This window comes from Electrona antarctica (genome assembly GCF_951216825.1).
Source record: "Electrona antarctica genome assembly, chromosome: 3".
NCBI lineage: Eukaryota > Metazoa > Chordata > Actinopteri > Myctophiformes > Myctophidae > Electrona > Electrona antarctica.
In genome coordinates this window covers 51,062,066-51,089,825 of record NC_136808.1, presented here as the reverse complement: position 1 = coordinate 51,089,825, position 27,760 = coordinate 51,062,066, and the positions used below count along the sequence as shown (strand labels likewise).

The following is a 27,760-nucleotide window of genomic DNA, read 5'->3' as shown; positions in this document are numbered from 1 at the left end:
TGAGAGGTCAGTAATTTATCTTAGGTGATTACAAGTATACCTAACCAATTAAATGTAAAACCATGGACAGACGGCAGTACACACATACTGTATACACTAGTACATGCAGAGGTACTAGTGTACATACTGTAGAGTGGTCTGTGTAGTTCTGGTTCTGTGTGGTGTATCTGTGTGTAGAAGACATGGTAGTTGTAGTGGTTCTGTGTGGTGCATCTGTGTGTAGAAGACATGGTGGGTGTAGTGTACGTGGCAGCTGTGTTCTACTGGATGAAGGGCATGCGCTCCTTATCGTTATCGTTGTCCCCTTCTGGCTCCTCCTCCTCCTCCTCCTCTTCTCCTGCCTCACTGGTTTCTGTGCTGTCACTGGCCATCTAATGAGAAAGTTACACTATTTATATATCCACAAACTAAGGCAGGGGTTCTCAAAGTTTTAGGCCGGGGACCCCCAGAAATGCTTTGGCCATGTCTTGTGACCCCTGCCTGCCCCGCCGCTTCCCCACCCCCAATACAAACTGACCGCTACAATAACCTTAATAATTGATTGATTGATTGAAATATTTATTAACAGTTTGCAGAATTACAGTACATTTCAAGCACAAACTCAATACAAAGGCTGTTAACTGTGAGTGTACGACCCAATTAAGCATTACACTTGTTTCCAATAGGGTCCACCATGTTCAATTCATCAAAATAATAGAGAATATACATCATAAATAAATACTGAAACCAGATATGTGTACTACTGTATGTAACTATAGCAGAAAATAAGTGTCCAACAATGTATCAACATGTCTTTTCCTATTACTGGATATGTTTACCTCTTGAAATCATGTTATCATGTTATCATGTTAGCATGTTATCATGTTAATCATGATATGTTTACCTCTTGAAATCATGCAGTGAACATGAATGTCCAAATATCTATTATTAAACACTTTTAATGTTAGATTGTGAGGTCACCATGGAAACTCTTGTACAAGATAATGATCTCATCTCATCTCTCTGTGCTTGTTTCCTACCGCCTGGCAATGTGAAAACAATTCTACTTTCAGAGATTCATGAAATTGCACAGTTCAAAGTACATTATTGTCACATCATGCACACGCATAATAATAATACTGCTGCTTGCACTGTTGCAGGCAGTGGAATTGAAGTAGGCCTACAATAGGCCTTCCTCAACACTGCGAAAAAGAGATACGAAAAAATACGTACTTAGTAAGAATAACAATTTGACAAGAGAACACTATGCAGCATGTAAGTGTGTGTGTGTGTGTGTGTGTGTGTGTGTGCGTGCGTGCGTGCGTGCGTGCGTGCGTGCGTGCGTGCGTGCGTGCGTGCGTGCGTGTGTACAATATATAACATTTTCAGAGAATATGTATAGATTATATTATAATGCTATATGCTATAATCTTTGAAAGTGTCATTATTTACTAGACTTCGATACTTAGTGTAAGAGTGTACAAACTGTACATTAAGTAGATGAGTCACAATTATGGTACTGTGCGACAGATGGTTTTGCTGCAGTCGCTGATATACAGATTGCCGCAGTGAACTAAAATAAAACACATTAACAATCATCTCGTTACCAGTGGTGTCGGAGACTTCTCCACGTCCAGGATAAGTTTTCCAATATTGCCTCTGTCGTGAATCCTCTGCATGGCCTCTTTCACCTGATTAAACAATCAAAATCATATGGAACTGTTTAGTAGCACATCAAACAATAGAAGACCATTAAGGTGATCTTTTGACATACTAGTAGAAAATATGGTTAAGATGAGAAATACCTGGGCACTTCAAAAGAGACCCAAATAAAATACTGGGTCTGCATGTTTTATTATTTTGCAGGGGTGACTGTCGTTTCGACTTGCACGTTCCTCAGAGGCAAACAGACAAATACTCTTTGTAGATAATATGGTTCTTTGGCACATACATTGACACATTTAATAATTAGATATTTGGGCCTATTCAAGAGAGCTTAAAATGTGTTTAATCCTGGGCAATCGGTATCACACCTCAAAATCCTGATTGGAACAACTCGACTCGATATGTGTGATAGATATGTGAATATCTATCACAACCTTCAACCAATTTACACTTGGTGAGGTCTTTTCTCTCCTTGCTTTTGCAGAACATCTCTGAGGTGCAAGAACAAACGACATGAGGTCTGAGATACCCAGCCAAGGTTCTGAATGATGTAATTTTGTAGTTGTTACCTACCCAGCTATTCAGACTATGTACTGCTACATACTGTACATCACAGAGATCCCCACCAAACAAGATTAATTTTTCAGGTGGCTAAACCAAAGAAACGATAAAAGATAGACAAATGCCAATACAGCCACCAAACTCTTGTGAGTTCTGAACACCAGACCCTGCCCACTCAGTAATCTGCTTTGTCGGTCTACTGAAGCAGTGTACATCTAGCAATAGAAGTTGCGGATTTAATAAACAGATTGCCCTATGGCGATTTTGCCATTTCCTGCGACAGGTAGAAAGAGCTAGAGCGTGATTTCAGAGGTGTACCTCCTGGAGGTTGGCTCGTGTGACTGACTAGTACCTCTCCTCATGTGACTGACTAGTACCTCTCCTCAGTACCTCTCCTCAGCCAACATCTCTTCAATACTATGGCTGCTTTCACTTGCTCCCACTGGCAGTGGATGAAGTCGGGCTATCACACCCACCTTGAATGTGTGACGAACCTCTGACCAACCACAGTAGCCGAACTATAACCTCTGACCAACCACAGTAGCCGAACTATAACCTCTGACCAACCACAGTAGCCGAACTATAACCTCTGACCAACCACAGTAGCCGACCTATAACCTCTGACCAACCACAGTAGACGAACTATAACCTCTGACCAACCACAGTAGACAAACTATATCGAAACTATATTGAAATCGGTTTTCACCAGCAAAAAAAAAAGAAAGTAAAATGTAAAAAAGAATACACACAAAAGTGTCTAGTACCTCTAGTCTAAAACAAAAGCCAAATCAAATATGATGTAAATTCTTAAGTAAAAATAAACTTTACATTTTTCTACATTTAATTTGTGTCCTTATCTCATTCAGTAGTCATTCAGTTTCAAACAGACACTTGGAAAAGAGTATAGGCTATTTATTGATTGATTGAATACTTTATTAACAGGCTTTGGGCCAATAAGCCCCTAGAGGGCCTAGGCTTGGTTCCATTGTGGTCCTCTGTATAATATTGGAATCGAATCAGAATCGGTATCGGCAGATTTGACCCTGCAAATAATCGGAGATCGGATATCGGTCATAATTTCCTAATCGTGCACCCCTAATTTGTATGTTTACACATTCACAATTTCAGAGCAAATGACAAGTAAACCAGACCATAAAGTCACATGTTAGGATCCATAGATCATATAGTCACATGTTAGGATCCATAGACCATATAGTCACATGTTAGGATCCATAGACCATATAGTCACATGTTAGGATCCTCAATAAGTTCACAGTGTTGCAGTTTGGTGAAATGCACCTTAGGTGGCAGTAGTGACAAGCAGCCAAGAATCACACCAGAAACTATTTCAGTTCAAACATGAGTGAGAAGCAACAGAAACCCTGTCAGTGACATGCAGTTACTTAATGAGATAACAAGACTGATGCTAACAGACAGGGTGGTTTAAAATCCTCTCAGGCTTAATCAAATCTTGACAAAGAGCAATGATAAGCAATCATGTAACATGACGATAACAATGAAATAAAACAAAACAGATATAACACAACCACCAATATTGAACTGAACTTGGGAACTCTGGGATGTCAAGGTGCTGAGCCTGAGAGGGTGAATTTAAGATTTAAGCAGTACACTATGTACTTAGAAAGAAAATAAAATAAATGAAAAGACGACAGAAGAGAAGAGAAGTTTTTCTATGTGAGAACTCAGCCAGCAGGTTGATGTTAAAGGCAGGCTAAAGATTTATGAAAATTCTCATTTATATGAAAGAAAAAATGTTCCTGTGTTTTTGTGATGCAAAAGTGACAAGAGTAGCCTACATCCATACTGTAGTATGATTAGCCTACATCCATACTGTAGTATGAGTAGCCTACATCCATACTGTAGTATGATTAGCCTACATCCATACTGTAGTATGAGTAGCCTACATCCATACTGTAGTATGAGTAGCCTACATCCATACTGTAGTATGATTAGCCTACATCCATACTGTAGTATGAGTAGCCTACATCCATACTGTAGTATGATTAGCCTACATCCATACTGTAGTATGAGTAGCCTACATCCATACTGCTTTCATTTTGCTACGTTTGCACATATTCATCACAACCGCAACACGTGACCCTTTTCCAGAAGAAAAGAACATCTTGACTATAGTGGTTAATTCAACATTGGATAATGTTGCTGACCTTGTTGTCTAGGCTAACAGCTGTTGTGCAGTTACATTCTCCATTTTATAGTAGCAGTACTGTCTACATGTGCAGGAGACAAGCTTTTATTTGAGCAATGTTTGACAGTTCCCACGTCTAGGGGTGTCCCATGGATGTACAAATGTACTGTCTTTGTATTGAGTTTGTGCTTGAAATGTACTGTAATTCTGCAAACTGTTAATAAATATTTCAATCAATCAATCAATCAATCAAAACATGCAGTGCATGTCACTTGAGTAATGAGGGAAGACACTGGAAAACTGCTAATGAATTTGGACTATATATCCCATCAAGTTAGAGCCAGAGAGACTCTGAGAACTGGATGTTTAAGGGCCCATTTGTTTGCTCAGAGCTCTGTCCCAAATCAATAGTCACCCCTTACTGTAGCTAAACTCACTTTAGGTTGTCCTTATTTAAAAGGTAATTTCTGTGAGATGCTGGTGATTCTTCCTTTGTGAATAACTCTTCTGAAACATGCAAAGAAATTACTTGTTGAAACTTGATTCGTGCTCACATCCTCTTAAGTTATATAGTCCCTTGCCTTTGAATTATAGCTGGCCTTGTGTTAATTCCCTTTGATATTTTATAGATTTGTGTGTATGTATGATCTTCTTAACTTTTCTTTTGAGCTGCCAGTGTAGTCACTGGGAAGACCAGCACAGCAGCAATACAGTAACAACTCCCAAATGAGTAATTGTTGAGCAGGTGCAGGATATGAGCTACTGTAACAACACCCAGCCTCCTATTGTTGCTCTGCTTGATCTCTGTCCCTATTTAAGGATCAAAGCAGAGAAGCAGTTCTTCCTCCTGGATGCAGAGATGAGCAGACGGCCGGTCGGCCGCTAAGTGCAGAGGGGAAAGTGTATGGGTTCAGAATGATGCAGCCATCTGGACCCCTATATGAAAGGGAAGTAACTCTCCTCGATCGTGCACAAGATGAGATCTAAAGTGGATTTTAAAGCTGGAATCTGTGGCACTAATGAACTCTGATCATACAGTTCTTTTGCTCCTGCTTTTATTGAATATTATTTTAGTAGAAACAATTGACTTGGAACTTCAAAACTCCAACTTCCTGCCCTGTGTTGTTAGTTTTGGTGTTGGTCACTCTCTGAGCTGGAGCCATATCTGTGTTAGGGCCGATTCATACTCCTATTTTACCGCTGCTTCGGCGCTGTAGTGCCGAAATGATTTCGGCTCGTCAGAAATTTTCAGTAGCACCGAAGAGCCGACTTTAGGACGGTACCCGCCCCCCCGAACCTCAAATGACGTCACATTGTAGGCTCTACAGCGCCGAACCGACTTTTATTCGGCTCTAAAATAGGAGTATGAATCGGCCCTTACTCTGTGATGTTTTGTTACACAGTCTACTCTAACCCTGTAAAACCCTGATTCATTTCTACTTGCAAAAAAGAGATTTAAACCTTACTACTACTTTTTACTACTAGGACTTATCAGAGGAAATTATGTAAAAAAAATATTATTATTTATTTTGCAAATTGTATGCACATTTATAATAATTATTAAAATAATAATAATAAATTAATAATTTACATTTGGGGGATATCTTTCACAATAATAAATAAAACATGTTCTAGACATTCTAATGAGCACAAAAAAAAGCATATATTACAGTTATTTTACTTACTTTTATCAGTGTTAAAGTTCAAAGGTCCAGAGATTTTTAATTTGTGTGAATTTCAGCCTCTGTGGGGGGTATTTATATGCAAATATCATGACCAATGGCATTGCAATGAACATCAATGATGACGTTTAGGTGAAAAAAGATCATAAAAGAAATATATTAATTAATTCATGAATTCAAATATGTTGTATTATTGCAACGCTGGGTGTTACAGGGCTAAGCTACTGTATAACAAATCACCACAATATTTTAGCCCACACACAGAACTGAGCCAGCCAGATCTCACATAAATTGCGTGATGCCACACAGAGAAAGGCAATCTCAGGCCAGACTGCATTTAACTGTCTAGAGTCTCTAGACTAGAGTCTAGACAGTGTGGAGAGAGGTACTGTTGTTAATGAAAGTCACACTGACTTTTCAAATTTAATTACACATGGTATTATTCTCTGTAACAATTTATTTATATTATAGTCTCCACTAAGAAGCACTGAGCTTCAAAAGGAACTAAGTAGAACAGAAAGTCATCTGAGTAAATCAGTTCTATATTTCATTGTAATTTTGATGCTCCATTACATTATAAATATAAGCCTAATGTATAAGCAAAACAAGTACACATGGACATGTTTTAAATTAGATCCATTTGTTACAGTACTAAATGGAGCTCATCCTATTCTCTACTCCAGGGGTAGGCAACCTTAGGCACCAGTGTTGTTTTCGTCGACTAAAACTAAGACGAAAAATGTTCGTCGACTACCTTTTTTCACTGACAAAAACAAATGGAAACTAAATGAAAACTAAGCTATGATGACTAAAACTAAGACTAAATATACTGACAATTTCGTCGACAAATAAAAACTAGACTAAAATGTTAGGAAGGGACTAATGGACAAGAGATCCAGTATAAGTCATTTTACACTTGGTTGCATGCTGAAAATAGCAGATCTACAAGCTCACAACGCGTCGCAACGCGACACGTTGTGAGCTTGTAGATCGGCTATTTTTAAGTTTTAGTCCAAAGACTATGACTAAACTAAAATCGAAATTTGCTGCCAAAAACAACACTGTTAGGCACCAGTGCCAACATTGGCACAAAGGAGGGTGATCACTGGCACACTGGCAAGTGTGTGAGAGAGAATTTTTGGTTTTAAATAAAACTATTTAAAAAAATGCAGTCAAATAAATGAAGTCCCTCACATTTGTGTGTAAATTACATCCTGCATTCTACATTCATTCAAACTGAACTCTGTTATTGCCCTGAGTCTAATGATCATTATAACAACGTGAAAGAAAATATTTAAAAAGAAGGAAAAACGTTATATTTGTGGACAATCAAAATATGTTGGAATTTTTAACGTGGTGTCATTAAAATGAATTAATGTTGATATGGCACACTGACGATCTAGAAAATAAAAATCACACCCGTGTGAACTGAGTGGTGTAAGGTATTATATAGCCTGATCAGCTGTGGTCTGACGTAATGTCTGACGTAATGAAATCACACCCGTGTGAACTGAGTGACCATAGCAACCATGCTCATTGTTTTGGTACGAACAAACACGTGGACACGTAAACTAACAAAGCCAGTTGTTGGAGTGGTTTACACCACTCAAAAACATGGCACTTCATTTAAAAAAAGGTTGCAGACCTCTACTCTAAACTGTATCTGAACCAATTAATCTCTTACCCTGTATGTCAAACCAAGCTGATTGGTTTATTACCAGTAAGACGCCCTGAGGGCGAGGTTGCGCTGAAACAACAGAGCTTCTTATTACGGCACAGTTGAGAAGCAGGAGTTAAGCTATTAGTGAGGTCAGATGAAGAGTTGCTGGCCGGCTCCATATATGCAGATCTAGTATGTGTGTATGGCGATCCAGGGTTTGATGAGGTCAGTGCCGTGATCTTCATATATGGAGAACCAGGTGAAGATATAGTCAGCTCCACTATGGAGATCCATGTGTTGTACCAGCTTGGTTCATTTGCATCATGAGACTGACACACAATACAAGATCCAGCAGGAAAGCACGCACATCTCAAAACATTCTACGGGTGCTGAACCAAAATGCCTGACAAAGACCCGAAGGGGTCGAAACGTTGTATCTCTAGATGAAATAAAGTTTGGAGCTCAAGACCTGATGTGCGAACTTCATCTCCTCTCTCATATACAGTATTGACATTCCCATATATGGGCTTAATATTGATGACATCAGGGATCTCCATATATGGGCATAACAGGGATTGTAGGCGAGGCGTGACGAGGCGTGATGTCACGAGACGTAATGGACTGGCAACTATATATGAAGGTTTTCATAGTAATCTGCGACCTTCGGTCGCAAAAACATGCATTCACAGGAATGGATTCAAAATAATCTCATCTCAGTCCATTGGGCAATAGCGGATGTGTGTGCTCATTTGAATTAGAAATGTAACATTGGAAATACTAGACCTGTACGTGCCCGTCGCAGTCGGCCACCGGCCTACTTGGGAACGATGCAACTTGGGAACCTAATGATATACGTTGTCATAGCACCCGTTTTAACTGTCAGCCGGTGTCCCACATGGAGATCTGTGTATGTGCCTGTAGGCCTCAGTTACATGATGCACACAATGTATTCAGAATTAATGAATTCATTCCGAACAGAGATTCATACCCAACTGTTTACATGGAACCTGAATACAAGTATTCCTATTCCTCAATTGTTTACATGACCAAAGCATTCATTCGGAATATAACTTTGGACTACAGAGATGGCCAACCCATAACCGTTATCCCTTAAGAAATGAATAACTGACAAACACTAACAGCTATTGTCTGATAAAATAAAATGAAAATATATTTTGTAGCGCAGTCCACCTCCACCCCAAACAACCCAGAACAAAAAATCACACCCATGTGAAGTAAGTGGTGCAACTCCGTGTGGGGGTCCCGGGGGGGGGGGGGGGGGCAGACCCACAGGAACGCACCCAGGGTGCCGGCCTGATTCTGGTGAGCCGCCCCGCGTCCGAAATGGTTGAGAAATGACCGTGTTACCGTGTGGGGGTCCCTCTACTGTACTGTACTGTCACTGTACTGTACTGGCACACCTGAAATCACCATACATACAGTTAATATGTGCGTGTGTGTTTGTGTGTGTGTTAGGTTGCGCACAGGTGGTGAAAAACAACCATGCTGTTTTTGTGCTCAGACATACCCAGCCACAGCCAGCCATGCTCAGACATACCCAGCCAGCCAGCTACCCACACACATAGTCACTTAAAGGGGCATTCCACTCATTTTCAACATTTTACCATGTCATTAACATACCTTAGAGCTGTTGTGTGGAAATAATAAAAAAGTCCCCCCTTTCTGTGTTTCCTAGTATGGAAAAAATCATTAACATGGTGAAACACATCTTGATGATGTCATCAAGATGTGTTTAACCATGTTAATGATTTTATTTTTCAGACCTCCAGTTCTAGGAAACACAGAATGGGGGGACCTTTTTATTATTTCCACACAACAGCTCTAAGGTATATTAATGACATAGTAAAATGTTGAAAATGAGTGGAATGCCCCTTTAAGGAAGTGGTTTGCACCACTAAAAAACACAGCATCCATACACCCATACACTGCAATTGGCAATGGCACTGTAATTCGCCGATGGGTTTGTAAACAGCGCATTTTATTATGGGGGAAAAAAATTGTGTATTTATATTTTTCTAATGGGTAAAATAGCGCATTTCTGCACACATAAAATGTATCCAAATGGCCATCCCTGCTTGGACATGGGCATAAAGCACTATAGTCTACTAAGGGCAGACATGTGTAAAATAATACATGTATTCCAAACTCCCAGTAGCATTCGGAATAAAGTGTTTATATGGTGATCTATACCGATTCAAACAGTATATACCACCCCTCCGGACCGGAATGAAAAGTGTACTTGGCAATCAATTCGGCCCACTGGCAGAGCCTGATTGGTTGAGCCTCAATTGGCTGATGCAGAGGCTGGAAATTGAACAGGTGAAAGGAGTTGGCCTCATTAGGCCCACTGGCAGAGCCTGACCAGAGCCTTTTGTGGTGGTTCTGGAGAACCGTGCAGGGTGTCGAATGTGAAGTCGTGGGTCAAACGGTTCTCGAGTTACATGCATTACAACCGTACACACACACGTACGCACGCACGCACACACGTACGCAGAGACGGGGCGGCTGTGGCTCAGGAGGTAGAGCAGGTCGTCCAATGATCCCTGGGTCAGCGGTTCGAATCCCGGCTCCTCCTGTCCACATGTCGAAGTGTCCTTGGGCAAGACACTGAACCCTACATTGCCTCCAATGAGTTGGTCGGTGTGAGCTTGCCACCATTGGTGTGTGAATGTGGGAAGTGAGGACGCTGGCGTCGACTGTTCGCCGCTTCACCGCCCAATGAATGAATGAATGAACCATTGTAAAGCGCTTTGAGCACTTGGAAAAGCGCTATAAAAATGCAATTCATTATTATTATTATTTATATAGTAGATGTCTGTGTGCGTTTGTGTATGTGACCATATTTCTCCTTATACATCATCCTACGTAGTACATATCTCAGTGTTTCCAATGCAGGGGTTTCATTTATTTCTATAAAAGTGAAATACATCAAATAAAGCCATTAGGAGGGTACACCTTGACTGAACAACGTTAAAGGACAACTTTAGTTTTTTTCAACCAAGGTTCAAGTTTTAGGTTGTTATTAGAGAAAATAAAAGGTGAGTGTCATTTGCTGCTTTCTTTTGTTTTAGCAATTTTAGCTGTTTTTGACAGGGGGGCGGGGGCATTCGAACATGGGGCTAAATACGTCATTTTTTACAAAATGTTATGGCCATTTCTTTATTAATATTTACTATAGTCCTACTAGACCACAGGAAATTACATCTGGCTACAAAAGATCACAGCTGGATCCACTGAATGTGAAGGTAGAGGTACTAGGTGGATATACTGTACATCATAGGATCAATATGTCAGTTTGTCACATTCAATAGATCCCGTGATCTTTTGTGGCCAGCTATAATTTATTGCGGTCTATAGGACTATAGTAAAAAAACACATATTTAGGACCGTGTTCGAATGCCCCCGCCCCCTGTCAAAAATGGCTAAAATCGCTAAAACGAAAGAAAGCAGCAAATGAAAAACAATTAACACTCATCATTTACTTTCTCTAATAACAACCTAAAACATGAACCTTGGTTGAAAAAACCTAAAGTTGTCCTTTAAGCTACTTAAACCAGATCTATGAAAAGATTGGAAAATCAATTTTACTATGTCCAGCTTTGAGGGTGTGTGTAAACAAAAACATTGTCCTAACACAAACATTGAATGCCATTGACAATGAATGGCCAGTTTTGAGTGTTTGTACAACATTTTTATAGCGCTTTTCCAAGAGCTCAAAGCACTTTACAATGGTTAATTCATGCATACATTGGGAGGTGAAGCGGCGAACAGTCAACGCCAGCGTCCTCACTTCTCACATTCACACACCAATGGTGGCAAGCTCACACCGACCAACTCATTGGAGGCAATATAGGGTTCAGTGTCTTGCCCATGGACACTTGGAACCGCCAACCCATGGATCATTGGACGACCTGCTCTACCTCCTGAGCCACAGCCGCCCTGACCGCTGCCCCGCTCTCAAACATTGAATGCCATTGACAATGAATGGCCAGTTTTGAGTGTTTGTGCAAACACAAACATTGGATGTCATTGAGTGTTAATTATTGTGTTAAACACAATCTGTACACAAACATTGAAGACACAAGTGAGGACCGCAAATTGTGATTGGCTGGAATGAGATGAATGTATGATAAGGGTGGGATTTTTTTTTAAATCTCACATTATGTTTGTTTTTATATTTTAGTTTGTTTAATTTTGTATTTAACTTTACCTGACCGCTATGTGTTTACCTTGATGTTATATTTGAATCCTTGCATTAGTGTTGCCAATAATAATAAACCATTTCATATTTCCTGCCGTTCTCATTGGAGTCCACACAGAAACATAACTGAATGTCCCTCTTTGTGCACAGCCCATTGTTTCATGAGCATTCATTTGTTTAAAATGCGTGCAAGCCCAGCGTAGACCAAGAATTAGGTCAGACACTGTTCAATGTTGTGACCATCTCATTGCTTTCTAGCAATGAGGAATAGGAGAAAATATGAACCCAAATGCATTGCAGATGCAATGGAAGCTTCAATGTGCTGTTTTGCAGTTGATGCACTAATCTTATAACCATAAATAAGAATGATAGGCTAACTCTTAGACACTAAATGGCAATTATTTTACATTGGGAAAGGCAGCACAAGCATGTTTGCTCTGAGCCAAAGCTATTAAGAATGAAGTAGTCAGGCTATTTCCCCTTATTCACTCCCACTCACATGACCTCTCCCAATGATTCATTCCTGGCTAAATAGTTTTCAGGGTCAACATTTAGGCTACCCAGCACCCCCGAGATTTTGCTGCCATGCACACAAGCAATTGGAGGCTTCCTGGGCCTTGGCATGCATTGCCTCCCCACTACTTTTAATGAGGTTTGTCATGGGCATTGGATCCAGTGAATGCATGGACATTCTGCCAAACTCTGCTGTCAATATATGAGGGCAGCTTCCCATGAAAAAGGCAGATTTGAAGAGAACATATTTCTGATTATAGCTACAAAACCATGGACGGGACAGGTACTATTTTACCTCATCAGTCAAGGACTAGGGTTGGGGATGTGTTTATTATTATGATATTATTTTTGGGGGGCGCTAGCCCCTCCTATACAGCTTCTGTCCCCACACGTCTCATATCTGACAATGAAAGGAGAAATTAGGTCATACGTCCGTCAAATATGAGTATATGACATCATCTGTGGCAACACAAACATTAACCCATTCTGGGCGGGAACCCCTTTTGGTGTTTTAACTAAGCATTATGTTATACTTTAGACTTTAGAGAGACTCGGAGTAGAACCGCTGCTCCCTTCGCCTGGAAAGGAGTCAGCTGAGGTGGTTCGGGCATCTGGTTAGGATGCCTCTCGGGCGCCTCCCTAGGGAGGTCCTCGACGCACGTCCCACTGGGAGGAGACCCCGGGGCAGACCAAGGCGCAGTTGGAGGAAACACATCGACTCACTGGCCTTGGAACGTCTCGGAATCCCCCAGGAGGAAGTCACTAATGTTGCTCTGGAGAGGGAAGTCTGGAGCACTCTGGTGGAGCTGTTGCCCCCGCGACCCGACTACGGATAAGCGGTTGAAGATGGATGGATGGATGGATGGATGGATTATGTTATACTTTAGCTATTGAAAAATCGTGAAAATGCGGCACAAATCTTTGAATATATATTCTTTCAGAACGTTTTTTTTTATTTCGACGTCAGGCCTAAATGGGTTAAATGACGTTGACAATGATGGGAAAAAGTACGTACGTCATATGTAGACGTCGAGCAAATCGGCTAACCAATCACTTAAATTCAGTTGTTAATGAGATGATGTATGATGATGTATAATGATAAGAGCGCCCCTCAATTCAATAGGTGTGATTTTTTTGTATATATGAGGCCCTGTTTAATACCTTATAATAACATAAAAATCACACCTGTGTGAAGTGAGGGGCGCTCTTATCATACATCATCTCATTCCGGCCAATCACAATTTGTGTCCTCACTTTTGTCTTCAATGTTAGTGTTTACACAAACACTCAAAACTGGCCATTCATTGTCAATGGCATTCAATGTTTGTGTTTACACAAACCCTCAAAGCTGGGCTATAGCGCCCCTCAAAAAGAATAAGACTTTCTCACTTGCTCCTCCTCCCTCCCTCTCTGTCTGTCTGTCTGTCTGTCTGTCTGTCTGTCTGTCTGTCTGTCTGTCTGTCTGTCTGTCTTGCTCACTCTCTTGCCAACTGTTACCCTGCATATTTGAGCATATATGAACTCAGCAGGGGATAGAATAATACGTTAAACTAGAAAAAGTGCCCCTCGGGGCACAGGTCTCCACCAGGGCAGGTCAGGTTGTGGCCTCCTGGTGGCGCTATAATAGGCCGTTCTGGAAATGTTGGGGCAGAGGTTCATCGTTGGCATCCAGGGAGTGTGCAAAATTTGGCATCGACCGGGTTAACGGTGCCGGAGATTAGCTGTTCACAGACGGACGGACGGACACACGGACGGACAGACGGACGGAGTGCAAAACATACTCTCTCCCCATGCCTTCGGCCTGGTGGAGACAATGACGTAGGCTACAGATAGGACTATAACATTTGCCAATAATTGATGATAAAGAATATTCTATGCTCTGTTGAGGAATTGAATACATATGACACATATATACATATATCCTTTTAGCCCAAGTGTTTTGCTGTACGTCCGTTAAAAATCACACCCGTGTGAACTGAGTGGTGCAACTACACATTTATTGTTATAGTTATAGTCATAGCAACCATGCTCGTTTTTTTGGTACGAACAAACACGGGTACATGGTTACACGGGTACAAAGCCAGTTGTTGGAGTGGTCACCACTCAAAAAATAGCAGGAGTGCAGAACATGCACTCAGTATATGAACTATAGTTGTGTATATGAGTACACAACTGAGTACATGTACTTTCAAGTCCAACCAATATTACTACAGTATCACAACCAGCAATTTCCTGTGGGCCCCCAAATTCAACAACCCCAGGGTCAGGATCAGCATTTCTTGAACATTTTGGAGTTTTTTCCCAAAACAGCTGGTCAGCTGGTTTAATACACATAGTCATAGATAAGGTAGCATCTGCCATATAGTGTGTCAAACCCAGTAGACATGATTCATTGATATCACCTACAACACTGTAATGATCTTGATAGCTAGTGGGAACATGAATGTCCAGAAAATAACCAGAAACAATCCAGTTGGCAAGGCTCTAACATGGATCAGTGTTCCTCTGGCTGGGTTCACACTTAGGTAGTATGTAAAACAGATCCACCGACGATGCCATTGCCATGCCTCTTCACCACACATTCCCCTAGCTCTGGTCCATATCTCTAATGTGCATTAGGGCCGATTCATACTCCTATTTTACCGCTGTAGACCCTGTTGGTTATTGTTATTATTTTGTCCGGTTATTTTGTGTCCGGGTGGCGCCTGCTGTAACTTAATTGTCGAGCTTGGGCGGCCAATCATGGTCCTGGGTTCAGTGTGCCCTGCACCACGCCCCCGTCTGCCAAAAGCCAATCACAAACATGCCTGCCAAAGAGAACAGTAAGAAATGACCTCGCCCCCGTATGCCAAAGCCAATCACAACAATGCCGGTTACAGAAGAAACGAGGGGGCCCCGCCCACCTCCCGGGTCAGTAGAGACAGACAAATAAAGTTTGATTCTTCTTACACTGTCAGCTTGTTCTTGTCTTTCTATGGCATGTCACGATCTTTGTGTTTTTAAACGTGACCCACACGTCCATTTGGAAATCAGACAATCATTTGGCTGTTTGCAACGAGGAAGTCAATCTTTTCTAATTGGTCATTAGTTTACTGCCTTTTTATTGTCATTGCATGTCCAGCTCCAGACTGTGGGCCCATCCTTTCTTTAGTTTACTGCCTTTTTATTGTCATTGCATGTCCAGCTCCAGACTGTGGGCCCATCCTTTCTATTGTCATTGCATGTCCAGCTCCAGACTGTGGGCCCATCCTTTCTATTGTCATTGCATGTCCAGCTCCAGACTGTGGGCCCATCCTTTCTATTGTCATTGCATGTCCAGCTCCGGACTGTGGGCCCATCCTTTCTATTGTCATTGCATGTCCAGCTCCAGACTGTGGGCCCATGTGAGCACATTGCACACATGGCATCAACGCATGGTGTTGTGTGCTGGCACACCATACACTGTCTTTCTTTTATCATTAATTTTTTAAGAGCCTGCCCAGGGACTACAGATGGAAATTAGCTTTGGCTAACTCTGGCCCATTTACATTGAGGTGAAAACTGACATGTTGATTAATGAGCTTTGTCCCTGTCAAATAAATAAATAAAATAAATAAATAAATCCTTTCTATTGTCATTGCATGTCCAGCTCCAGACTGTGGGCCCATCCTTTCTATTGTCATTGCATGTCCAGCTCCGGACTGTGGGCCGATGCTTTCTTTAATATCCAATTTTCATAATGTTGCTTTGATGACGTTAATGAACTGCCGGTATCGTCGCATCTTAGTGGTGTTCTGTATTTGAGAACATCTTAGTAGTGTACTGTAATTGTACTGTATTTGAGAACGGCGAGGAAGCCGAAGTCATGACTGTCATGATGTGTTCATATATTTATTCATTGTTTTCTACGAGGGCAAGGGTTGCCTATTTAAGTCTTAAAGAAAGAGAAACATGTCACATTGCTTTACACAGCACAATCAAGTTGTAACATACAACATATCAATACAATTTCAGAGCTAACGTTAATCAATGATGAAATTGTAGACTGTTACAAAAAAAAGGATTTGCCTGAGGAATAAAACACATTGGTCAATATTAGCTGTTAGTCCGAAAGAACCCACGCACAGTACGTCGACCAGGGAAAGCTGATTATCAGAATGATATGATTTATGGTGTTACCACTGGCATTATATAGGCTACAAGTCAAGCATCATTCGTAGACTAATCATTATGATTTATGGTGTTACTACTGACATTATATAGGCTACAAGTCAAGCATCATTCGTAGACTAATCATTATGATTTATGGTGTTACCACTGGCATTATATAGGCTACAAGTCAAGCATAATTCGTAGACTAATCATTATGATTTATGGTGTTACCACTGGCATTATATAGGCTACAAGTCAAGCATCATTCGTAGACTAATGCTTTGACCATCTCACATCAAATGACAACTACGTTACGTCCGGGTCCAAGTGGCACCAGCTCCCGTCCGCATCTCATTGTAAATAGAATATCTAAACGCGTGAATCTTTTTACAATGACGTTATTTTTCAGAAAGGAAGCCATTGAGGGTTAAAATGGGTCTTAATGCTTCCAACTCGAGTAGAATTATTAATGTTTCCATGACAAAAGAAATATATGATGTGGAGACAATAAAGACTATTATTATCATTATTATTGGAGGTGGTAACAGTCCATTTGCTCAGTAAAATATTTCGGGGGCATATTTAGAATGTTTGCAGGCTTGAGTATGTTGAATCTAGTTTGCATTAATGAGGATTTAGTTGACACAATGAAATAAAATGGCGATAGTATTCCGTGTGGGGCAGACGGCCTGTCAGCCAGATTTGGGAGAGCAGCGCAGCTTTGTTGTTGCGAGGAAAGCGGTAAAATTAGACTTTCGTGGTTGTTTTCGTCTCAGATTTAGTCTGACGGAGCGTCACAGTATAACTCTATGGGGACACAAAAGCGACACAAAAGTAGGACGCGGAAGTATCTCAGGAGGGGGCGCTCACGTCACAGCTAAAATACTGAATAGTAGGCCTATGTTATGTTACGGCTGCAGCCTACCAGAGCCTCCTGACAGGCCAGTATGGACCTATACTGGACCTATACTGTATGGACCTATAGTACTGTATGGACCTATACTGGACTGCAGGGATTATAACGCTGACTGATAAACAGCCTCATATAGGACGAATTCAAAGGAGCGCTTTATTGGCATGAGAAAATAATCACTTCAATAGAGACTCTCTGCGCACTGAGAGAGAGAGAGAGAGAGAGAGAGAGAGAGAGAGAGAGAGAGAGAGAGAGAGATCAAATGCTCACCAAATTCTGTAAGTGAGCCAGATCTCTCGTTCCGCAATGACTGCTTTCATGTCATGTTAATTTTAGGATGATAAAATGCCTATTTATTGCATGTTCACCCCAGCACTCTCTCGCTCTGGGCGATTGAGTAGGCAACGCGCAGCATCGAACAAAGTAGGCTCAGCTTCTTCTACGCGACGGTAGAACCTGTTCTTCTATATGGCAGTAAATGCTGGACCCTAAAGCCAACTCTGCAGAAGGCTCTAGACGGGTGCTACACTAGAATGTTACGTGTAGTGCTCAACATCAGCAAGAGTACACATGTTACCAACGAGAATCTGTATGCTGGAATATTCAGGGTGAGCGACAAAATAGCAGCCAGGACAATGAGACTAGCAGGACACTGCCAAAGACGCCAGGAGCTGTCAGCCAGCAAACTGGTGCTGTGGGAACCAACACATGGGCACCGGTCACGAGGACGTCCCATACTAACATATGTGGATGTACTCAAGAAAGATGCAGGAGCGCATAGCACCAACGAGCTGGCCGGATGTATGGAGAACCGGGATGACTGGAAGTGACGATGGAGGACTCGTCTGAGGACGAGAGATATGGAATCTGTCATTCGGATGATGTTAAAACCGACGTTATGGTAGGCTACAGTAGGTATACAGGTTCAACAAAGTTGTGGCTCAGACTGGAGTCGATCTCGTTCTCCCGGTTCTGCCGATGCGTGTGGTTTTATATGATTGGCCAAGCGTTGCTTTTTGTAGCGTTGGGATCTCGACAATTAGGCGATGTCCTTAGCTCTGTCGGTAGAGCACTCGACCTTTCAACCGCAAGGTCATGGGTTCGATGCCGGGCACCGCCAACTCAGCATACTGTATGAGTAGCACGGCTTGATGTCGTGCGGTTAAGTACTGCATGGGAGCTGATGGAAGGTGTTGCAGCTCCACCTCAGCATTCCATCTCCCAGAGGTCTAGCGGCGCGCATTGAAACGGGGATAGACTCCCACACCCGGCTGATACCGACAATAAGCCTCTATGACTTACTTATTATTGATCTACTGTACAACCCCATCCCCATTCCCCACCATAGTTTCTTACCTCCTCCAGGGCCCAAAGGGAGTCGACTACCGGCTTGATCTTCTCTTGGTTGTAAAGTGAAAAGAGTCTATCCATCACTGTCCTCACAAGGCCACACCTTCCCTGTTTGAAGAGGAGATGCAGGAGCGAGAATCCTGCGATGACTTTGTTTTCCTCGTATAGTTTAATAGGGTTCACCTTCTCCACCTGCCACCACTACAGTCAAACAGAAGGCACACACATTATTCATCATCAGGGGATCCAATTTGTCTCTCAGTGTCACGACATGTTCATCGTCTGTTCTTCTAATGTTGACAGATTGCATCTCAGACTCACAGATTTTGCAAAGCTGAAGAAACTCTTTGTTTCCCCAGTTACCATATTAGATGCACCTGAAAAAAAAGACAGAAAAAAAGAGTAAAATCATGATAGCTAAAAGGTTAGAAGGGATTATTGGCACTTCAGACCTTTAGTACTGTCCAAGCATGCACGGGCACATATTAATCACAATAATGAATTCATGTCTGGTCTGTAATGATATTAATGAATTCAGAATCGGATGCGAGACACACATGAGCTCTAATTGCAGTTATAATAATCAGTTCACATGTGTGATAGGAATTTAAAAGAAATTAGCCAATGACAAAATCTAAGAGGAAACCAGAAATGTGATGGTCACCATAGGTCACAAATCTATTAAAATTATCAAATTAATTCCCAGCACTGTCATATTTGTGCCAAATGTGAGTAGAAAAAACTAAAAACTAAACGAATATAGCCTATTGCTTGACGGCCATCAGAGTTTAATAGTAGGCTATGTGACCAAAGTTTGACTAAAACATAGCAAGTCATGGCATGTTTGGAATAAACAGATTTAAATAATGTTTACAATCACACATTTGAGGCGAGTATAATCCACACCGTAGAGGATGTATGTTCCCAGTGGCTTCAGCAAACCCAGTCCTTTTCCGGTGTTCTCTCCACACAGGCAATCCAAAACAATATCCACTCCCTCTGGAGAGATCCTATAATTATTAAGAAAGAAATTATAATAATTCACATACAGAAGTTGTGGAAAATGTATTCAAGACACGTCAACATGAATAAGTATTAATGTATAATTTATTTTCTATCAATTACACACCCCAATGGAGCACTGTCTGAATTCCTTCATTAATTTTTTTTCTCACATTCCTGAGCCAATAATTTATTGACCGAAGACTCAATGGAGACTCTTTGAGTTTCCTACCAGAGCCGCTGCCAGTCATCAAAATATTGGCTCAAGAATCCAACAAAAAATTAAAGAAAATCTCCATGAATTCAAGTCTCCATGGGGAGAGAACTATCCCTTTAAGATACAAACAAGTCCGTCATTAAGCTCCATTGACAGTATTGACATTGTGATATGTCGGTAGACACTAGACAGCAACAATAAGTCAAATAAAATTCACACCCGTGTAAAGTGATATGGCCTTTAATTCTGTGTCAGTGGAGCAGCTCCAATCTCTGTCTCTTGGTAGTATATTAGAGAATTGTTTTCTTATATTGACCTCTCTTTTTTCCTTTTTTTACCTATTATTTACCTATTTGCATTCTGCGAAAATAGTTGATCTACAAGCTCACAACGCATCAGAGCTTGTAGAGCTTGGGCTTGTAGAGCCTAAAGGTTAGTTGGTGTTTGAGACTGAAACGGTCTGGTTCCCGGACAGGCAAAAGTCTGGGCAAGTGTGTGTGTGCGTGTGTGTGTGTGTGTGTGTGTGTGTGTGTGTGTGTGTGTGTGCGTGCGTGCATTCGTGCGTGTGTGCCTGCGTGCCTGTATTCGTGCGTGGGTGCGTGCATTTGTGCGTGCGTGTGTGCATTCGTGCGTGCGTGCATTCGTGCGTGCGTGCATTCGTGCATTCGTGCCTGCGTGCGTGCATTCGTGCGTGCATTCGTGCGTGCGTGCATTCGTGCCTGCATGCGTGCATTCGTGCGTGCGTGTGTGTGTGTGTGTATATGAATGTGAAGAGGGCATTCCTGAAAAGGATAATTTGTTCTCAGCGAACCTCCTCCGGGTAAATAAAGGTAAACAAAACAAAAAAACACAGATAGATCAGATATTTTAGCTACAAAGTATAGTAGTGGTTAAGGTACTAATGTGAAAGAATGAAAGGCATGTCATGATCGGGGGGGTCCTAATTCCTTACTTTCCGCATTGAGGCCTTGGGCACAAAGGCTGCTTGGCTAAACTGCTTGGCGGTCTTGTGATGGCCATGGTATTCGCCTATTGTAAAAAGACCAATTTAATTTTACTTTGCTCTTGATCCCCAGAAGAATGTGTGCAGGGCCAAAGAGATAAAACGGCGTATTAACCTACGGCCACTGTGATATGTGGGTAAACAGCAACAGTATAAGTAAAATAAAAATCACACCCGTGTGAAGTGAGGGGCATCATCTCATTCTGGACAATCACAATTTGGGTCCTCACTTTTGTCGTCAATGTTTGTGTTTACACAGTTTTGTCTTCAATGTTTGTGTTTACACAAACCCTCAAAGCTGGACATGCGTGCGTGCGTGCGTGCGTGCGTGTGCAACACTAGCAACATTAATATCAGCACAAGTAACATGTATTAGTGTTTTTTGAATTTGAGGATTCCATCAGTGATTGTTACAAACAAAATAAATGAGAAGACATCTACTCCTCCTAACTTAGGAACCTATTTATAGCCTATATAAAAGTTACAACATTTGCCAGCAGATTGGTTCATGAATGTGGATATGACTACTTGCCGTTGGACAACATGCAGTGAATGGTTAAGATGTGTGTGAGGTATCAGAGCATGTCCCCATTGGCTCTGGTACATTGTCTACAGATCATTTTCCTTAAGAGCCTCTAGGGCTCCACCCCCACAAACTGCAAGTGCTTTTTGAAATGAGCTGTGTTACCATGGGGACCAAGGCCACTCACGACACAATAACATCTGCATCTTTGCAGTGCCTTCAACCCATTACACATTAATATCACATTAACAGTTTACCGGTACCAGTGCTTTTATGATAGTGTGACATGTCAGCTAAACGATGAGTAAAATAATAATAATGGGATACCCGAAGAAAACATGATGTAATAAGCACTACAGACAAAACCTCTGTCCTTACTTTTTGACTTCTTGTACATAATCAACATTTCTGTCAAAGAGGTGGGTCACAGAGTCTCTGATGGCCACATGTTTGAAACATGAGGCGAGGCCAAAGATGGTGACGTTGGGTACAGTGGAGCACAGCTGAGCCACAGCCTGACCCTGCAAAGAAGAACAAGTTATCAGGGTTTGCCAACACCAGTGCTATTACGAAAGTCATACAGATTCTCACATTAAAATGCACATTTGCAATTAAGATAAAGTATTGTTTCATATTTTGAACATTGGTTAGGACCCAATGTTACATTGAAAATGTTTGTACAAAAAAGATAAAGAATAAATGCATGCTTTGGAAAATGGTCTGAAATAAGGTCAAGTATACCTGTATACATAATTTGAAAATGCTTTAACGTTTGACCTTTAACCCATTCTGGACGGGAACCCGTTTTGGTGTTTTAACTAAGCATTATGTTATACTTTAGCTATTGAAAAATAGCAGATCTACAAGCTCATAGCGCGCGCTACGAGCTTGTAGATCTGCTATTTTTGAAAAGTCATGAAAATGTGGCACAAATCTTTGAATATATATTCTTTCAGAAAACGTTTTATTTATTTATACAAACTGAAAGGTAAATTTAGGTCTGACTAGATGTTCAGACCTCTATGCTGCCTTCAAATCTATCCCTATATTGAGCTGATCAATAAACCCCAAATCATCATCTTTGGACAAAACCCCACGTCCTGTCAACAACCTCGGCCCCCTCAGCTTCCAATATCCATACTAGTGCAAAAATTATTGGCGTTATTTTCGATAATCATTTCCAATTTGACAAGCAGATTAAGCTCTGTTGTCAAAACAAGCCTTTCTCACCTACGCTTACTCGCCCGAGTCGCCATGGTTAAACCCTACCTCCCCCTCGAACAATTTGAAACTGTTTTCCATTCCTTCATCTCCTCAAGGCTGGACTACTGTAACGCCCTATACTATGGCATCGACCAATCCTCACTCCGACGACTCCAATTAGTCCAAAATGCTGCTGCCTGCCTCCTTACCAGTACCAAAACGTTTGACCACATGATCACACCAGTCCTAATATCACTCCATTGGCTCCCGATAAAACAAATAATTGATTTTAAGCTCCTACTATTTACTTTTAAATCTCTCAATGACCTAACCCCCCCCCCCCCCCCCCCCCCTCCTTATATGGCTGAACTTATACAGCGCTGCAACCCTCCCAGAGCTCTGAGGTCTGCTGACCAGTCACTGCTGACTGTGACTGCTGACAACCCCCGCCCTCAGAACAAGAGGTGGCGGTGGCGGCCCCAGAGCTATGGAACAACCCCCCCCCCCCCCCCCCCCCCTTATTAGAGCATTTTTAAGTCCCTACTTAAAATGAACCTTCTTTTCTCCCTGGCTTTTAATGTTATCTGATTTTAATTTGTTTACGTATTCCTGTTGTCCATGTATCATGTCTGTTCATATGCTATGTTTCTTGTTCTGCTTGATTAGTTTGCTTCAATTTATTTATTTTTCCTGTGAAGCAGTTTGGTCAATTTCAATTGTGTTAAATGTGCTATATAAATAAAGGTTGATTTGATTTGATCTGAACAGAACAATGCTCACTGAGTTATAGGGGAGGCCTGTGATCAGAGCAATGCTCACTGAGTTATAGGGGAGGCCTGTGATCAGAGCAATGCTCACGGAGTTATAGGGGAGGCCTGTGATCAGAGCAATGCTCAGTGAGTTATAGGGGAGGCCTGTGATCAGAGCAATGCTCAGTGAGTTATAGGGGAGGCCTGTGATCAGAGCAATGCTCACTGAGTTATAGGGGAGGCCTGTGGCCATTTGAAGTGCTGTATGTAACAGACCCGCAGTTCATGCTCAGATTCTAAAAATGTCTTCTACATCCTGACAGTTTTCTGAAAAAGCTATGTTTCTATGTCAGTCGTTCTTCGATTTAAAAAAAATAGCAGACCTACAAGCTCGTAGCGCGCCACTCGGTGGCGCGCTATGAGCTTGTAGATCTGCTATTTTTCAACAGCTAAAGCATAACATAATGCTAACACCGAAAGGGGTTCCCGCCCAGAATGGATTAATGGGCGTGGCTAGCGCTTCAGGGCTGGAGCCAGGCTACCAACTTTCAGCAGCTGTCACAGATTCTCCTATTAGGGAAACTGAATTTCAATCTTTGTGAGATGTACTAGACAGCTTTACAAACACATTGGTGAAGAAATGTATTGGTAAGAAATGTATTCCCAGATTGGATAATTGGATAATATTCACAAGCACACAACGCATCAACCTTGACCTTGAACATTTTTTCTTTGTGATCCTGTCATAATAAATCCTATACCTACAACACACTACAAGTTCCATTTACTGTAAGTCATTGTCTATTAGCTATTAACTATAGCCTTGGGGACCGCAGTTGTTTTGTTTTCCAAAGAAAAGGAAAAAAAAGCCTGGGCAAACAAGCCAGGGAATCTGTTCTAGGAGTGGGAGTGAACCTTGTATTTCTCTGCTGTGTTCTATTGGGGAAGAGGAGGGGAGGAGGATGAGAGCACAGATTGGTGAACCAATGGGATCCACCAGCTGTTTTCACCGACAAATTTGAATCCGCCCCTCTAGACCAGGGTTCTCAACCTGTGGGTCGCCAAATTATTTCTGGAGTTTTTGCAACTGAAATTTACTGAATGGCTGTAAAATTAAAATTAACACTTCTTTTGCCTGGGAATTTTTCATAATAAAGGTGCTAGAGTGCCACGCAGATGAGGCCGGTTTTACTCTGAAAAGCCACACCTTCCATTGCCCCCGAAAACCGGGAGGCATAATCTTCCCTTAGTACAGTGCTTCTGCTTAGCGGCAGCACTGCCCTGAACAGTGTTTCTGCTAAATTTGGTGAGAATTGGAGCAACGGTGTGCCTGTGGCCGCCGGGGGACCCGGTGAGACCGCTCGGGTCAGCACGTGGCCCCTAGTGGGACTTTGGCACGGCAGGCCCCTGAAAGGTGTTTGTGCCACGTTTTGTGTGGATTGGATCAACAGTGTGTCTGTGGCCCCCATGGGGACCCTGAAGTGGCCCCTGGGGGCCACATGTACCCCTGCTAAGACTATTCTGATGGCAGATCCCTGATCAGTGTTTGTGCCAAATTTGGTGGGGATCGGAGGAACAGTGCGTGTGTGGCCCCCGGGGGCCCTGAGCTGACGTGGCACCTGGGGAGCGCACAGGGCTCAACGGTGGCCATACATGGCCTACAATTGTGTGCAAGGCGCAAGTTGCCATCTTGAGAGAGTGCATTTCTAGTTGTTTGTGACCGCCCACTCACTTAGCAATTTTAATAGGATAATGATTTACTGTGCATGTTCAAGGCATGTCACATGTTGCTAACAAATTCAAATGTACAGCAAAACAGAGCAAAACTAATGATAATAATTAATACAAAATAAAAATGTGACTTGTTGACCTCCCGGTAAATTCAAAGCTATGTCATTGGAGGCAGAAGGCTAAACACCACGGGTTGCAGACAGCCCTGAAAACATTTGTAGTGGGTTTTTTATCCCCTCCACATTCTCCCTCTGTCCCTCAAGGAATGGACTTACCACACCACCTCCCGCTGAATGGACCAACACTGACATCCCCTCTCTGAGATTGGCCACTTCAAAGAGCATCATGTAAGCAGCCACAAAGTTCAAAGAAAAGGCTGCAGCCTCAGGAAAAGTCATTTCATCTGGCATCTTGTAGACAAACTCTGCCGGTGTGCAAACAACCTCTGCCCAGGCATTGTAATTCACAAAAGCAATAACTCTGTCTCCAATCTGAAAGAAAAATGGCAAGCATGGATGGGTGGATGATGTAGCACATCAATGCATATCACCGCAGTATTTTAATCCTTAAATTCACTGACCTCAAAGCCCATAGTGTTTTCACCCACTGACTCTACTATTCCAGAACATTCAAATCCCGGGACGAGAGGAGGTTTTGGAGGATTGTCGATATTTCCCTGGCGTACCATCAGGTCCACGAAGTTCAGACCACTGTAACATAGGATTTCCTTTAGATTGTGTTTTGTGTTTCTTTTACCTGAAATATCCACCTGAGACCTCACCTAATAAATCAATGATAAAACACAAATGCCATGAGTTATCATTTTTACCAAATACAAGAGAATTGCATTTTTACGAGGTACAGTAGGCCCAATGCAAATCTGTATGTATCTTGGTCTGTCTTTTGTCTATATATTTTTGAGAATTTAACAGAGAAAGGTGTCAAGTAAACTAACCTAAAAAATGAGAGACCATTAAAGATGGAGTGCCACAATTTTTTTCCAGTTTTTCATGTGTCTATGAGGTGACAGTCATTAGACACACTGGAGTCATTTTTATGTGCAATGATGTATTCCCTTTGTATTTAGGGTTTCTTCCTGGAGGCTGAACCCTTGACAGTCAAACGTGCCAATGAAAAAAACAGTAATATACACATTATCAGCCCCTCCCCTAACCCCTCCCCCTTTATCATACAACTACAGCTGTGGGTGCGGCTTAAGTTCAAGTGGATCACCACCCATCAGGCATACTTAATGAACTGGTGGGGGTGCACACATAAAAACGACATTTGAACAAATACTGTACACTTTTTTGGAAAAACGTCTTCCTCCTTATATAACAATAAGACCTGATGATCATGTTTTAGAGTGGAAAGAATTCATGGCACTCCATCTTTAAGTAAAACAAAAACAATTTTTGAATTTTATGATTAAAATGACAATTTGGTGAACAACATTGAACATGAATGTGTTTGTTTGGTAAAGTAAGTATCACATCAACCATAGCCTACATATTTTTTCCAATGTGTGTAAATCCTGTCTATTTGTCTGTAGATGCATTATATAATAATATGTTTTCACCACCTACATTTTTTGCTAAATTCCAATGACTAAGCACACCGAAAAAAATAAACAACAGTGAACAACATGATATCAACTCAACAGTCAACAGCAAAGCAAAGTTCATGCTATTATACCTTAGTATTGCTAACATTATGTGATGCTCTAGGCAACCAGTAGCCATATGAAAGGACCTGTAGCTTCATAGGCTATATCAAAGAAATTATAGCCTATCTGCATGGGCATAAAAAAGCCAATGACATAATAGTGGAATCAGAGAATGAATCCATACTAGACCTATCTGCAGATGTAACATTACACATCGATCTATCAATGATTACATAGTAGTAGACATTAGTAGACACTGCATACATTGTGCATCACCATCACATTTACCATGCTTTGACGCGGATTTTCACTTCTCCCTGCTGTGGCTCAGGCATCGTCTTCTTGGTCACCCTGAGTTTGTTCAGACCTCCGAAACCCGTTAATATCACCGCTCGCATTTCTTTGGCATCTGAAGAAGAGGTCATATTTTCCGTTTCTTTTCTTATTAAATTCTTTTCCAACATATGTTCGGTTTCCTCCGTCACGTTGACAGCTTCTGTAGCCATGCCGGCAATAAGATGATCCTCTTCACAGCCTCCTGGGATCAGAATATTCTGGTGCGTTCAGAACTGCAGCTGGCCCACGGACTGAGCAACACCGTGCGGTGCGTCGGACTCGGACTCAATGGAAACAGATCAATATCGTCATCCGCGTTATTTAATAAATATGAATATTGTTTCCTCACGTCACGTGGTTAAAGCAAAATGACTAGGCCTACACTACACTCGTACACTTCTTCACTAATAGCCACTATACAGCATTACGTATCATTATTTTAAATTACATTGGACCCATCACCCATGTTGAAAAGTTTATCCAACAG

The 27,760-nt window shown here is 41.7% G+C and overlaps 1 protein-coding gene across 1 annotated transcript; it reads right to left on the bottom strand.

The window, feature by feature from the left end:
- On the bottom strand, positions 1–27,443 carry vat1l (vesicle amine transport 1-like; the record flags this gene model as incomplete). The annotated part of the gene is made up of 9 exons (XM_079496992.1): positions 1–371; positions 1,587–1,670; positions 18,850–19,044; positions 19,165–19,220; positions 19,750–19,853; positions 21,967–22,109; positions 25,547–25,762; positions 25,852–25,981; positions 27,226–27,443. 9 exons carry the CDS (start codon positions 27,441–27,443, stop codon positions 261–263), a joined length of 1,257 nt encoding a protein of 418 aa, XP_079353118.1. The 3' UTR covers positions 1–260.
- Positions 27,444–27,760: the final 317 nt, after the last annotated feature.